Genomic DNA, 12,864 nt, shown 5'->3' with positions numbered 1-12,864 from the left:
ATGGGCATGAAAAAAGTAAAGGAACGGAAGGGTGTTGTCTTAAAGAACTGTGTGTACTGATGACAGCTGTTTGTGTTTGCCGTCATAATACTCTCAAATATTCAGATATCTTGTAAAAACAAAGATTTATTCTATTCAACTTCCCACTGGTTGCTTACTCTGAGCTATTTTGCATTTGTACAGATAGAGAGAGCAACTCTATTTCAACATTACATTTAGAAATTTTGCCAGCGTTTATTTTCTGATACACTATTGACCTCAGCCAACTGAACTGATATATTTGATTTATCTATTGGCGTGTATTAATATTGTTTGCCAGTGGTTGTCATGCCAGCAATAATGGAGGATGTACAGTTACTTTGATTCCCAGATCTCCTGTGTGTTGATGTTTTTTCTGATTTCTTGTTCCCATTCTAATGGATGTAACCAAGAATGGGCCAAGAACTCGTATTGCTTAGAGTTCCTTACAGTGGCTTAGGCTGCATTTAAAAGTGTATGAACGGTATTATATTAAATAACCTAATATGAAATAAACAGTGACAAATGATGCTAGACCTACTCTTTCTTTCTTTCTTTCTTTCTTTCTTTATTCATTGGTTTATTTTTATTTTTTGGCAAAGGCTAAGGCGTCAGCAGAATCCTGGCCTCTTTGGCAAGATGAGGACATCAGCTTCCTCGCGTTTTGTGCCTGAAGACGCAGACGCCCCCCCTAGTGACCCAGATGAAGATGAGGAAGAAGAACTGCAGCTCCAGATCTCCTAAAATGTTCACTCCAGACCTGGGAATGTACGAAAGACTCGTAGCTCGCTCCCGAGCATTTCACTTTCCCCTTCATTTCATCTCCCAGCTGAATCCAGAGGAGGACACAATCCTCAGCAGACAGATAAACACAAATAGTTTTTCAGTAGCCACTTTTCAACAGCTTAAAAAGTGTGTGCCAGGGCCAAAGCAGTGCTTTAAACTGTATCTGAAATCTCATCTAAAAATCTGCTTCTCTGTCTCAACCAATATATTCCTGGTTATAGTCCAAGATGGCACATAGATGATTGATCCAAAGATACACATGACTTTGTACAGGTTCATAGACTATTGTTAGACTCAATTGTTGACTTTTGAGGGTCATATGAGCACTAAAAAGCCCCTTTGATGCCTAGTGACTCCTAGAATGCACATGGTAAAGTAATAGGAGCACACATGCGTTGGCACACAGTTCAAAGCCTGAAAAAGCCAATTGTTACTTGTTCACACTTTTAAACAATGATTCCCTGGAAATAAATTGACAAGGTCTAGACACATCACATTACAAGCTCTTATCTGGCCTACAAAAGCACCCATGCGTCCATACAGTACCTCTGCTTTTCCGGTTCATGTACTGTTTACATGCGTGTTCCCTGCCTCCCCTCTTCATTTTTTCCCATCACCTGCATTATCATTTTTTTTCTTGCCACCCTTTCCTTTCAATTGTTCCCTTTTGCTCTTCCAATTCATTTTGATTTCTTATTTAATCTTTTGTCAGCCCTCCCACACATCCTTATGCCTTAACACCAACTCACACATCAATATTCAAAACAACCCATTCAGAACGTGATGATTATGTTTCCTGTGTCTGGGGAACATTTCATTTCTGCTGTGTTGTTACTGAAGAGGCAGACAAATGATTTGTTTTTTGCAAGTAGTCCTGTTTTAATTGTCCCAGAGTTTTTCTTGGTGACCATATAAATGTGTTTCTGTCTTTGCAGTGGAGGACTAGTCTTGTTCTATATAGGAAGGCGGGAGGGAGATCATGGGTAGTTTGTGAACGAGTCGGTTGGATTCTTATTAAATATATACAAGAATAATTACTTTCTCCTTTTGCATTTCAACCTGTTGAAAGGGACGGGTGCATTTAACAAATGTTCTGTTGATTTTAAACAGACTTTTAAGCAATATTATACTGTCTACATCTGCAATGGGGACCAATACTGACTCATCTTCAACTGGGACATTTGTGCTGGTCATATTAAAGTATTTATCAGAGGTTTGTTTTTTTTACTGAAGTGGCCTGTATTACAGTTTTTGTATTTGTTTGTGTTTGTATTTTACCTCTATAAATGTTATGTATATACAGTAAATACTGGCTGTGTGACAGTTATTTTGTGACAAATGGGTGTGATTTTAATCTACACTGAGTTTGTGTGTGAAGGAAATGCATACAAGTTTGGAACAACAGTGAGTCAGTTTTACTGTAGGTGAACTATCCTTTTAAAGCATTTATAGTCACCATAAAATCAAAATGAGCAATTACTTTTTATGGAATATTGCAGTGTTTTTGACTACAATATTTTTATAAAATTCACGTGTCCTTGTAATCTTTAATCAAAAATGCTCACATGAGATTGCAGCAATTAGAAAACAATCCAATCAACTCCTGCCCTACATATTTTTTTCTTTTTTTGAAAACCCGCTTCACTCAGATATAGGCCTACCTCACAATATTGAAGAAAATACTATCGCAATTTTGTTTCATGCCGACTTAAATAAAATCACACATTTGACTGCTCCTTTCTAGGGACGCTGTGCCTCTCGGTGACATCTTCATAATAACATCTCTTATAAGCTTTCTCATACGCTTTGAGTATGTGTGCTGTGTTCACAATGATAATTAATTACAATGCAGGTAGTGTTATGCTTGAATTGGTCTTCTTTCATACAAGCTTCAGCAACCAATGATGACCCCAGGACAGATATCTTTCTTTACGCGTGTCTGTGTTCTAAGAGGTTTATAATGTGTTGTATGCTAAGATTAGCTGGTCATTGTAGAGGGGATTCAGATCCTTCAGTCCAACCTTACAGCAGTTTCATTTTTTAAGTGGTTTATTCAGGAGAGCTTGATTATATAGCTGAGCAGACTTCAAACTAAATTATTTTTACTTTGCAGAACACATTTACACACTGCACTTTGCAGATGCAGTTGGAAGGTCAATGTGGCGGTGCACCGAAGCATAACGTGCCAGGAACTAAAGTCCCTAGAGACCTATTATTTTGTGTGTTTAAATATATGTTTAAACTGCATCAGGTTGTGTTCTGCTTCATTGGATATTTTGGCTATTACTGAGGTTTTGAGTAACGTCTTGTTCCATTATAATGATGATAGTGCAGAGACCGAGCAGCTTTAGCATCCAATGTCCAACATGTACCTCTTAATATATTTTATTCTCTATTTTCCCTTTTCTTACCTTGTTTAACTTCTAAATTCTTCACTTAAGCTCATCTCCGGTATCCCGGTCTCCTCCACCCATGTATGACAGATGCTGACAGAGTCTTCCTGTGCCACTGAAGAAGAAGAGACGAGGTGTTAACTTTTTTGCTACCTAATGTAGTGTGTCCTCAGTTCTACCTGCACTTATGGTTAATGTAGCAAGTCATAATCTGAAGCAGGCAAAGACTAAAATAACATCCTTACTCCTTTCTTGCCCCTTTAACGGCCTCCAATTATTCACATCTCAAACTTGTCAAGGAATAAGTGCTTCTGTGGAAGCGTAATTGAATATTGACATCTGGAGACCTCAAGTATGAAGGCTCAAAAGTGTGCATGCAATGAGAACAGTATGGTAATATCTATATAGAGATGAACAAGATTTCCCCACCGAGTGTCTAGAACAAACTTATAGTTCTGCTTTACCACATTGACAGTATAGTCTAGTCTAGTATAGTAGTATAGTCTGTCAGCAGGCTGTGGAAGGAACTGTGCTGAATGTAATGAAATACAGCCTGTAGTACTTAAGCTTTCTTTGCATATCTCTGCCGTCCTCCGTGTAATATTTGGTCCTGCTGCTTATATATAATTACCAGAATTTAAAAAAAAAAAAACTTCACTGGAGTACTGCTTCTACAGATGGGATAAATACTGAGATACTAGATTTTAATGCAGCTTTTCTGAAGAAAATCTGAGTGGTGCTTGGGATACTCACTATCACATTGCTGAGGTGGTTTCTAAGGTACTCTGAGTGTTTATGTAGTTGCTAGGTGGTTCCTTATTGGTACAAGTCCCACCCCTGGTGTCTACAATATTCTTCTCCTAAGTCTATGAGATTTTTTGTCGGTTTGTTCTATTGTTCGCCAGGTGAAAATTACAAGTCTGAAAAGTAATACCACACCTCCCCTCAACAACTGTACTTTTTGAGGTATCATTCATAACTGTAGTACAATGGCTAGAGAGAGGAGACATTTTACAGACGAACACAAAGTGGAAGACATTTTTTCATCATTTACTCAACCTCGTGTTGTTCCAAACCCTGTATGACTTTTTGAGAAATGTCTCAGTGTCCTTACAGTCAAGGAAGTCAAAGATAACCAAAAATGTTTGGTTATCAACATTATACAAAATATCTTCTTTTGTGTTCTGCAGAAGAAAGTCTTATATGTTTGGAACGATAAAAGGAGAGAAAATGTTGAACTGTCCCTTTAAAAGTGAATACTGGAATTCCAAATGCTTAAAAAACTCTATTTACAGTTACATTTGCTCTTATTTCATCCATACCAATTAGAAAATGTCAAGCAAAAGAGTATCCAAGTGCAGCTAAGAACAATGCGTGTTGAGGAGAAAATGAATGGTAATTTAAGCTTCTAACAATACGAGCCATATCATGGTAAAAGTGCAATACGTTCTGATTCAGAAATAAAATTTTGTTCTTTTTTTGATGGGTTAATTTGCACCTAAAGTTGCAACACTCTAGTCTACACAATCCTCGAATTCACAATTCATTCTGGTCTGATTGTGTGGTCTTTATGTGGTTTTGCTAATGGGAATATAGGTAACACTTTATTTCGATAGTCCACTTTAGACATTCTATTAACAGTAAGTAACTTTGCAACTACATGTCAACTAGCAGTTAGTAGAGTATTAGTAGACTGTCTGCTTAATATCTTCTAACACTTTCTTTGTCAACATTCTACTAACCCTAAACCTACCCTAACAGTCTACTCTGAGAATTAGTTGACATGTAGTTACAAAGTTACTTATAGTTAATAGAATGTCTAAAGTGGACTATCGAAATAAAGTGTAACCGAAATATATACTGAATAAAAAAGTAACTTGTAGTGTAGCTACAGTTTTAAGGCAACTTTCCAACACTGGTCAGATTTTTTTCCATTTGCTCTCACATTAAACCCCAATTCTATCCTAAAAATACTAAAAATCCACGTGAGCAACCTTGTTTCTTATTTTTAGGGGGGAAAAAGAATGTGTGTTGTTCTGTCTTTAATCAGAACTAAGAACTAATTTAGGATGTGCAAAAGATCGACAAAATTAACCCATTGGACATGGGCACAAAAAGCTGCGATTCCATCAATTTGATTAAAAAATTGATTAATTTTTCCAATTAAAAGGAACCGCTCTTAATTACTGATGCTAGGTGAACACAAGCTCAGAGTGCTGCTATTGTTCTAGGATGCTAATGAGAAAAAAGCTCATTCAGATTGCTGAATTGTTTACAAGCCAAGAAGATTAGAGCTAGTAATTAAACTCTTGTCCTCCGTATTAGGCAGTTTAGTCCAAACAGATTTAAACTGTTTTGTGGAGTCCTTCAGGATTGCAATTATCGTTCCATCACTCATTTTATTTTGGGAAAGATAGTCTGTTCCTTTTTCAATGAACGAAAAATATTTCTTTATCATGTCTGTCCCTGTACTGAGAGAGACTAGCTGAAACAAGTGAACATGACAGGCTCATCAGCTGGAATCTCCATCATGACTCCAACAGTGAGTGTGCAAACCCTTCACTGTGCTGTCAACTTCAAATGACACACCTGATGCCAGCCTTGACAGACAGGAGAAATAGAAAATAAACAGTTGTTTCACAGACAACAGGAATTTTGTCCCCCATCTCTTATTTAAATTCCCTTCTCTCCCTCAACTATCGCAGGGCTGTCTTTCCAAGCGAAGACATTTGACAACAGAGAGACACTTTGTAAGCTTCCACCGGTGCAGACGCTATTTCCTCCATATCTCTCCCCAGCACGCTGTGAGAGTTAAGAGATAGCATAGCACCACGTCTGTGGCAGAAAGAGCGAGTTAGATAACAGATTCTCAAATATCACTTGCTTGTAAAGCAGAAAGTCTTGATATTCATCTCATGGTCAGCTGTCATTTCAGAATGCAGGTTGGTGTGGGCAGAGTGTATCTATCACTTGTTTTGCTTGTTTCATGTAATGTTATTTTATTAACAAAGTTTTGGAGGAGTATGTTCAGATAATAAACTAATTCAGCACAGGTGGAGCACATACAGATAATCAACTTAATTAGCATTATAGTAAATATATTATATGACTGACAGACTGCAACGGTTTGAGTTAAAAATCTTCGTTTGTGTTCTACATTTTTGGGTGAACTGTCCCTTTAACTCCTCACTCCTAACTATTCTCATCCCAGCTTGGGGATATAGGGAGTTCTCTGGGTCCGGGCTATATTCCAAGTTCAGAGCTCTCCCCTCGGACAGCACACCAAATATGCATACTATTCACTCAATCTGATTATATTTAAGTGCGAATTTTGTGAAATGGCTGTTCTCAGGTATCTGTGCTGTATCTCATTCTATTACAGCTACACAATCATGAGAGATAATGGTCAGGATTCAGGATGCTAATAATCCTTACCTTGTTTTCTTGTGCCACAGATTTGTTCATTTGTAGAATTCTTCATTGCTACTCTCAATAGGTAAATCATTGGTGGACCAGTTTCCCAGGCTGTCAGGGGAAATATGTGTTAATCAATCAATGCATAAATTCTGTGTATATACATGTATATATCTTTACTTATGCTCCTCAAATATTAGAGCTTTTAAATATATACGATACTTTAAGTATATATTTGTATGCATATACAAGAAAACTTAGAAATTAATACTTTTATTTTGCAAGGATACGTTAAATTGATTAAAAGTTACAGTTAAGATATTTATAATGCTACAAAAGATTTCTGTTTCAAATAAACATTGTCCCTTTCAATTTTCTTATCATTAAAGTATTCAGAAAAAAATATTATTCCACAAAATATTAAACAGTACTACTGTTTTCAACTTTGATAATAAAATGTAACATTGTAACACTTTTTTATGAAATAAATCTTTGGTGAGCATCAACAACTTCTTCAACAACATTAAAAGATCTTACTGACCCCAAACTTTGAAACGGTAATGTGTGTATGATGTTGTTGTTGTTATTATTATTAGTAGTAGTAGTAGTAGTATCTTGTCTAAATGTGTAGGTGCAGCTTTTTTGTTATAGTTGTATGTGTTTATGTGCTTATTGAGGCCTTCAATTATCCTGAGCTAGGATTTGAGACATTCTTAGATATTGTTTTGACAGAACTAACCTGATCATTTAGGTAAATGGCTAAATATTTTCTAAAACTGGGCTTAAATCAAAACACATCAGCATATATGCATTTTACACTGTACAAACTCTATCTGACTGCACAGTAGTTGTGCTAGATTTGAACTAGTAAAAAAAACAAAAAGTCTCTCTTGTAGCCTATCCACAAGCTAGCTATACTTTCGAGTGGTAGACAAAAAAACTCTGGTTTTTGTTTCATGTCAAATGTAATTTTTGTCAACAGCAGGAGTTGAAAACTGTTCTGGCTGAGAGGACCTGAAGCCATCTTCTGTGCCTCTAAGTCCTTAAGCTCTCTACAAGTCCTCAGGCACTTGTATAAAGTGCAGGATTCTTGATATTTTGAGCCTAGCATAACCTGGGCGAGGATGTTTGAAATTATGGGTTCTGTCACTTAGATGTCTGGGGTTTTGGCACCCTCATGGTGTTCAGCGTGCTCTTTAATAAATATCGCTGAGATTTGCATCACGCATGCAAGCTGTGTCCAGTATGTTTCTGTCTCCATGATGACAGAAACACTTCCTTCCAGTAATGATCAGGCATGCTTTTAGCACCATATCATGTGGAGATACTAATCAGACCGAAGGGAATTGTAAACAGCCGTAAGAACACAATTCCCTTCAGTAGACCTCATCCACTCACCAGGGCCACTAATGAGTTAACCATGGCAACCACGCTGCAGAGATTATTTCAGAAATACATTAAAATGAAGACAGCTATTTGGTGTGTTTGTAAATTTTCCCTGTCTGTAAAACCAGTTGTCTGATCTCCATGGTGATAATTGCAGGCCATGTCACCTGACACCTGGTCATTACAGCCTGTGTGGAGCTTGGCACAGTATCGCATTCAATATTGAAGTGACAGAAGATGAGTGTTACCTCTCCCGCTCCCCACCTCGCAGCATTAATGACAGCATTATTGGTTCATAAGGAATTCCGTAACCTGTGCAAGGTAATGCAGTCTAATGGAATACAATCACAGCTCTCTGCAGCTATAATGAAATCTAACCTCTTGGTGCATGAAGATGCATTGTGACCTTGATATTTTAATTGAAAACATCTGATACAGATGGAAACACAGACAGAATTGTAATTAAATTAAGAGTATGTACACTGTAAAAAAAAAAAAAATTGTTGAGGAAATGCTCAGAGAACGAGCGTTGTGTGAAACACTATGAGGAAACTCCTGTTTACTCTGAATACTGAAGCCTGATTTATTCACATTCGTGCAGCTGCACAAACAAATGGCATTTCAGCCCACCAAAATGGATGGAGCCGACTACCTATATAAGTTGGCGCTGAATGCAATTTCATCAGAATCTTTCAACTGATCGCCAAGTCAAGTCAAATCACCTTTATTTATGTAGCGCTTTATACAATACAGATTGTGTCAAAGCAGCTTTACAGTGTTAAACAGGAAAAATGTGTGCTGATAATGCAAGAGAACAATAGAAAATAGTCAGTTTATCAGTTAAAGTCAGTTCATTATTGATTCAGTGATGTCATCATCCAGCTCAGTTCAGGGGCCCGTTCTTCATACGTCGCTAAATCAGTTAGCTGGATTTGATTGTTGACAATTAGGCATGGTCTTGGATTGGTTAGTTCTTCGAAGCTCATCCCGGAGTTGCTGTCATAGCAACAGGTCCGTAAGCTTTAACCTGCTCGGGAGCAGGCTTATTTTTTATTTCATCTCGGATGTAATAAGCAACGTACGAAGAACGGGCCCCAGTTCTCTTCCAATAGTGTCTGTGCAGTCAAGCTGCCAGAAATTGTGTCCCCAACTAAGCAAGCCAAAGGTGACAGTGACAAGGAACCAAAACTCCATCGGTGACAGAAATGGAGAAAACAACCTTGGTGAAACCAGGCTCAGTCAGGGGGCCAGTTCTCCTCTGGCCAGACAAAACCAGCATGGTGTGGTTTAATTCCAGGCTGCAAAGCACATCAGATTGAGCAGAGAACTCGTCTGGTTCTCGTGGTCTTGTGCCGATGGCCGACGAGGTCTACACAGGGGATCTGTCTCTAGGGTTCATCTAGTTGACATGGTCTCCAGCTCGGGAGCAGGCTTATTTTATGTAAACAGGATTAGATTGCATCTTTTTAAGCAGAATTGATACTTAAAATTTGTCCGCTACCACCGCTACTTTATTACAAGAGTACCCTACTAATCCAGGGACAATAATTTAAAATAATAATCATTTAAAAATTAATTTAAAGATAATATAATAATGTTGTGTAGTCTTTAATACTATAGACACAGCCAGTTTTACTCACTGAAAGATTTATTCGTCATAAAATTATTACTTCATAATTGTATTGGAGTCTTACACACACGCTATACAAATAATATAGAATCGTGCATTAATTTGAGTGATGACAGCTATTATGGGAGTTGCTTGATAGAGCGCAGGAGATGCAGATAACATAGATCTTGACCCTTAAGAAACTTTAATTAATGCTGTCACGTAACAAATCTGTTCAAATATAAAATTAAATGAATTGCTAATTACTACATTGAAATAAAAATGTAAAGCCTGTACAAATATTAGAAATCGTGAATATAAATAATTGGCAATCATGAAAAAAAATTAAAGTAAAATAAAAACAGTGCACATTTCATTTATCTATTATAACATTTATGTAGTTTTGTTCGCTTGGCTGTTTCCTTATAAAAGTCCAAAAATTTGTCAAGTTTTGTCAGGTGTCTTTATTAATTATATGATGTCACAGGGGATCTGTCTCTAGGGTTCATCTAGTTGACATGGTCTCCACTGACATTCAGGACTGTAGAGGTCGTCTCTAGGTGCTGATCCACCATCTGGACTAGATACATACTGGATCCAGGTGACTTTAGTGACCATCTAATCTGGATACGGACTGGATCTGGGTGGCTACTCTGACCTCGGAATTAGATTAAAACTGACTAATGTTAGCGTAGATGCCAGTTTTTTATATAAGCTATGCATTCTGTTAGTTTTGTGAATTTGTAAGTTTTGTCGGGCCGTGAAGACATATAGAGCTGAGTATCATCAGCACAACAGTGAAATCTAACACCATGTTTCCGGATGATATCTTCCAAGGGTTGCATGTTAAGAGTGAAAAGCAACGGCCCTAGTACTGAGCCTTGTGGTACTCTATACTGCACTTGTGAATGATATGATACTTCTTCATTCACTGCTACGAATTGATGACGGTCAGATAAGTATGATTTCAACCATGCCAATGCAATTCCATTAATGCCAACATAATTTTCTATTCTATTCAAAATAATGTTGTGGTCAATAGTGTTGAACGCAGCGCTAAGATCCAGTAGCACTAATAGAAAGATACAACCACGATCGGATGATAAGAGCAGGTCATTTGTATTTCTGATTTCGGCCGCAATGAGGACTCCTAAGAAGCATGAAATAAAAATCAGACCCAGGTCCTGAGGCCGGGGTCTGCATAACTAAGACCTTTTCCTCTCACAAGGGGATCAGGGAGATTAGGCAGACAAGATCTGTGCCTGAAGGGCAGGGATGTCCAGGTTATAAAATCTAGTGAAGGTAGATGGCGAAGACCAGCCGGCTGCCGCACAGATATCACCAATTGAATCTTCGCTGTACCAAGTCCAGAACGAGGCCATTCCTCTGGTGGAGTGGGCACTCACTCCAATAGGACACTGTAAGTCAACTTAGGTGTAAGCCAGGGCTATAGTATCTACTATCCAGCGGGATAGTCTCTGCTTCATAACTGGCAGCCCTTTAGAGTGGCCTCTGAAGCATACAAAGAGTTGCTCTGATTGCATAAAGTGGCTAGAGCACTCTACGTAAATTCTAAGGGCCCAAATAGGGCAGAGTAAATTAGGACCCTGCTCATCCTCTGAATTAGAAAAAGCTAGAAGGGTGATGACTTGGGCTATGAACGGAGCGGAGAGCACCTTGGGCACATAGCCATGTCTTGGTTTGAGGATGAGATCGCCCACTCGCTTGACCAATGCTAAAGCCAAATGTGGACTGCACACCAGTCAGAAAACACAGACCACTTAAGGGTGTAGAGGTGTCTCGTAGATAGGGCTCTAGCCTTCAAAATGGTGTTAGTTATCCTCGCAGAGAGTTGTAAAGACTCCCATCGAGGGGTCAAACATGAAGGCTCCACAGCTCGGGCTGGGGATGCCAGATCGTCCCTCTTGCTTGGGAAAGGAGGTCCTTCCTCTGAACCTTTTGCAAGCAGATTTTTCACTTCGGACCGGAGAACACATGCATTGTTGTTCTGTACCTAAGTTTGAATAACACCTCTGAAATGAGAAGGTCTGCGAAAGAACTGAAGCGAGTAGCTTCATCCTATGGTCTGCAGAACCCAGCTTGACACGCTCAGGATGGCTTTCCAAGCCTGTGGTTTTTCAAGATCCTCTGCATCTGAAGCTGTCAGTGATATGGAGTCATCAGCTTCCTCCTCCAATCTGCCCAAAGAAATCAAACCGCTCGCTGCAGATGAGGGGCTTTGATCCTCACGTGTAAAGTACACCGGCAAATCGAACTGCTGCGGGGAGAGTAAAGTATGCGGGACTTGTGCCAGTGTGAGACCACTCGAGCCCAGTTGCTCAGCCCCGTGATTCAGCTGTTTCTTCCTCTAAGGCTCCTGGGAATGGGAGAGCGGGAGGGACGGGGCCGCCTTCATTGAAGAAGGTGATCCACAAGCGAAGCTGGGTAGTGTGAGCGCAGCCCAGGCAAGCGACAGACTCACTGTTCTCGTCTGAAGCCTGCAGGGGTGCCCTGCATGAGCCACACTGGTGGTGTGGCATTTGCAACAGTGTCGCAGAAATTTGCTCCTAGGAAATTTACTCTTTGTGATCGCCAGATAGCTGCAGGGAGAAGCGCTGAAAAGGACCGTCTATCTGCTGCCGGGGCTCTTCTAACATTTAAGCAATATTGTTTAATTTGAAATTCTTTGTTCAGACAACTGCATTTGACTAGTTGGTTTAATTCTTCTGGTCTGACATGGGTTTTAATGTAGTTTGAAATAATTCATATTTATTAGTATTTGTGGCTCAAAAGGTCCCATAAACTGGAAAATATGTACAGTACAGTAGTTACTTTTGACAGTGTATGAAATAAGTATTTGAAGAGCATGAGAGAACATTTCTCATGTTAGAACAAATTAAAAAAGGGTTATAAAGACTTGCAAGTTTGTAATGTTTTCCCTCGCCTTTTTGCCTTAGCTTTTTCATTTCACATTGTCATCCTTCCATTCTCTCCACTGAGATCACCTACTCCTGAGGATGGGGTGAAAATGACAAGTGGAGCTGCTGGAGAGTGATTGGTTGTGGAGTGGCTTTGAGTGTCCATTTAGAGACTATGTCTGAGAAATACACTGCAGCCTTTAAGAAACTCTTCAGGTTTTTCTCCACCCAGGAGAAGCCATGCATTTCATTTCTTAACTTTCCAGCACATTTAGGGGAACCAAAAATGATGGATCCTAAAATTTAGCTTTGAGTGTAGTAGGCCAATAAAGAAAGTTCA

General features: G+C 38.9%; 1 protein-coding gene across 2 annotated transcripts in view; it reads left to right on the top strand.

The window, feature by feature from the left end:
- Positions 1–1,738, top strand: part of LOC107754670 (coiled-coil domain-containing protein 102A-like) — an 84,777-nt gene extending 83,039 nt beyond the window's left edge. For both annotated transcript variants that reach the window (XM_016571212.1, XM_016571213.1), the window contains exon 9: positions 621–1,738. In XM_016571212.1, coding sequence (XP_016426698.1) covers positions 621–762 — 142 coding nt within the window. In that variant the 3' untranslated portion in view covers positions 763–1,738. The remainder of the gene's footprint in view (positions 1–620) is intronic.
- The last annotated feature ends 11,126 nt before the right edge of the window (positions 1,739–12,864 follow it).

Source organism: Sinocyclocheilus rhinocerous, unplaced genomic scaffold (genome assembly GCF_001515625.1).
Source record: "Sinocyclocheilus rhinocerous isolate Xijiao unplaced genomic scaffold, SAMN03320098_v1.1 scaffold742, whole genome shotgun sequence".
Classification (NCBI taxonomy): Eukaryota; Metazoa; Chordata; class Actinopteri; order Cypriniformes; family Cyprinidae; genus Sinocyclocheilus; species Sinocyclocheilus rhinocerous.
The sequence above is the reverse complement of the archived record's forward strand: the minus strand, read 5'-3'. Positions and strand labels throughout refer to the sequence as shown.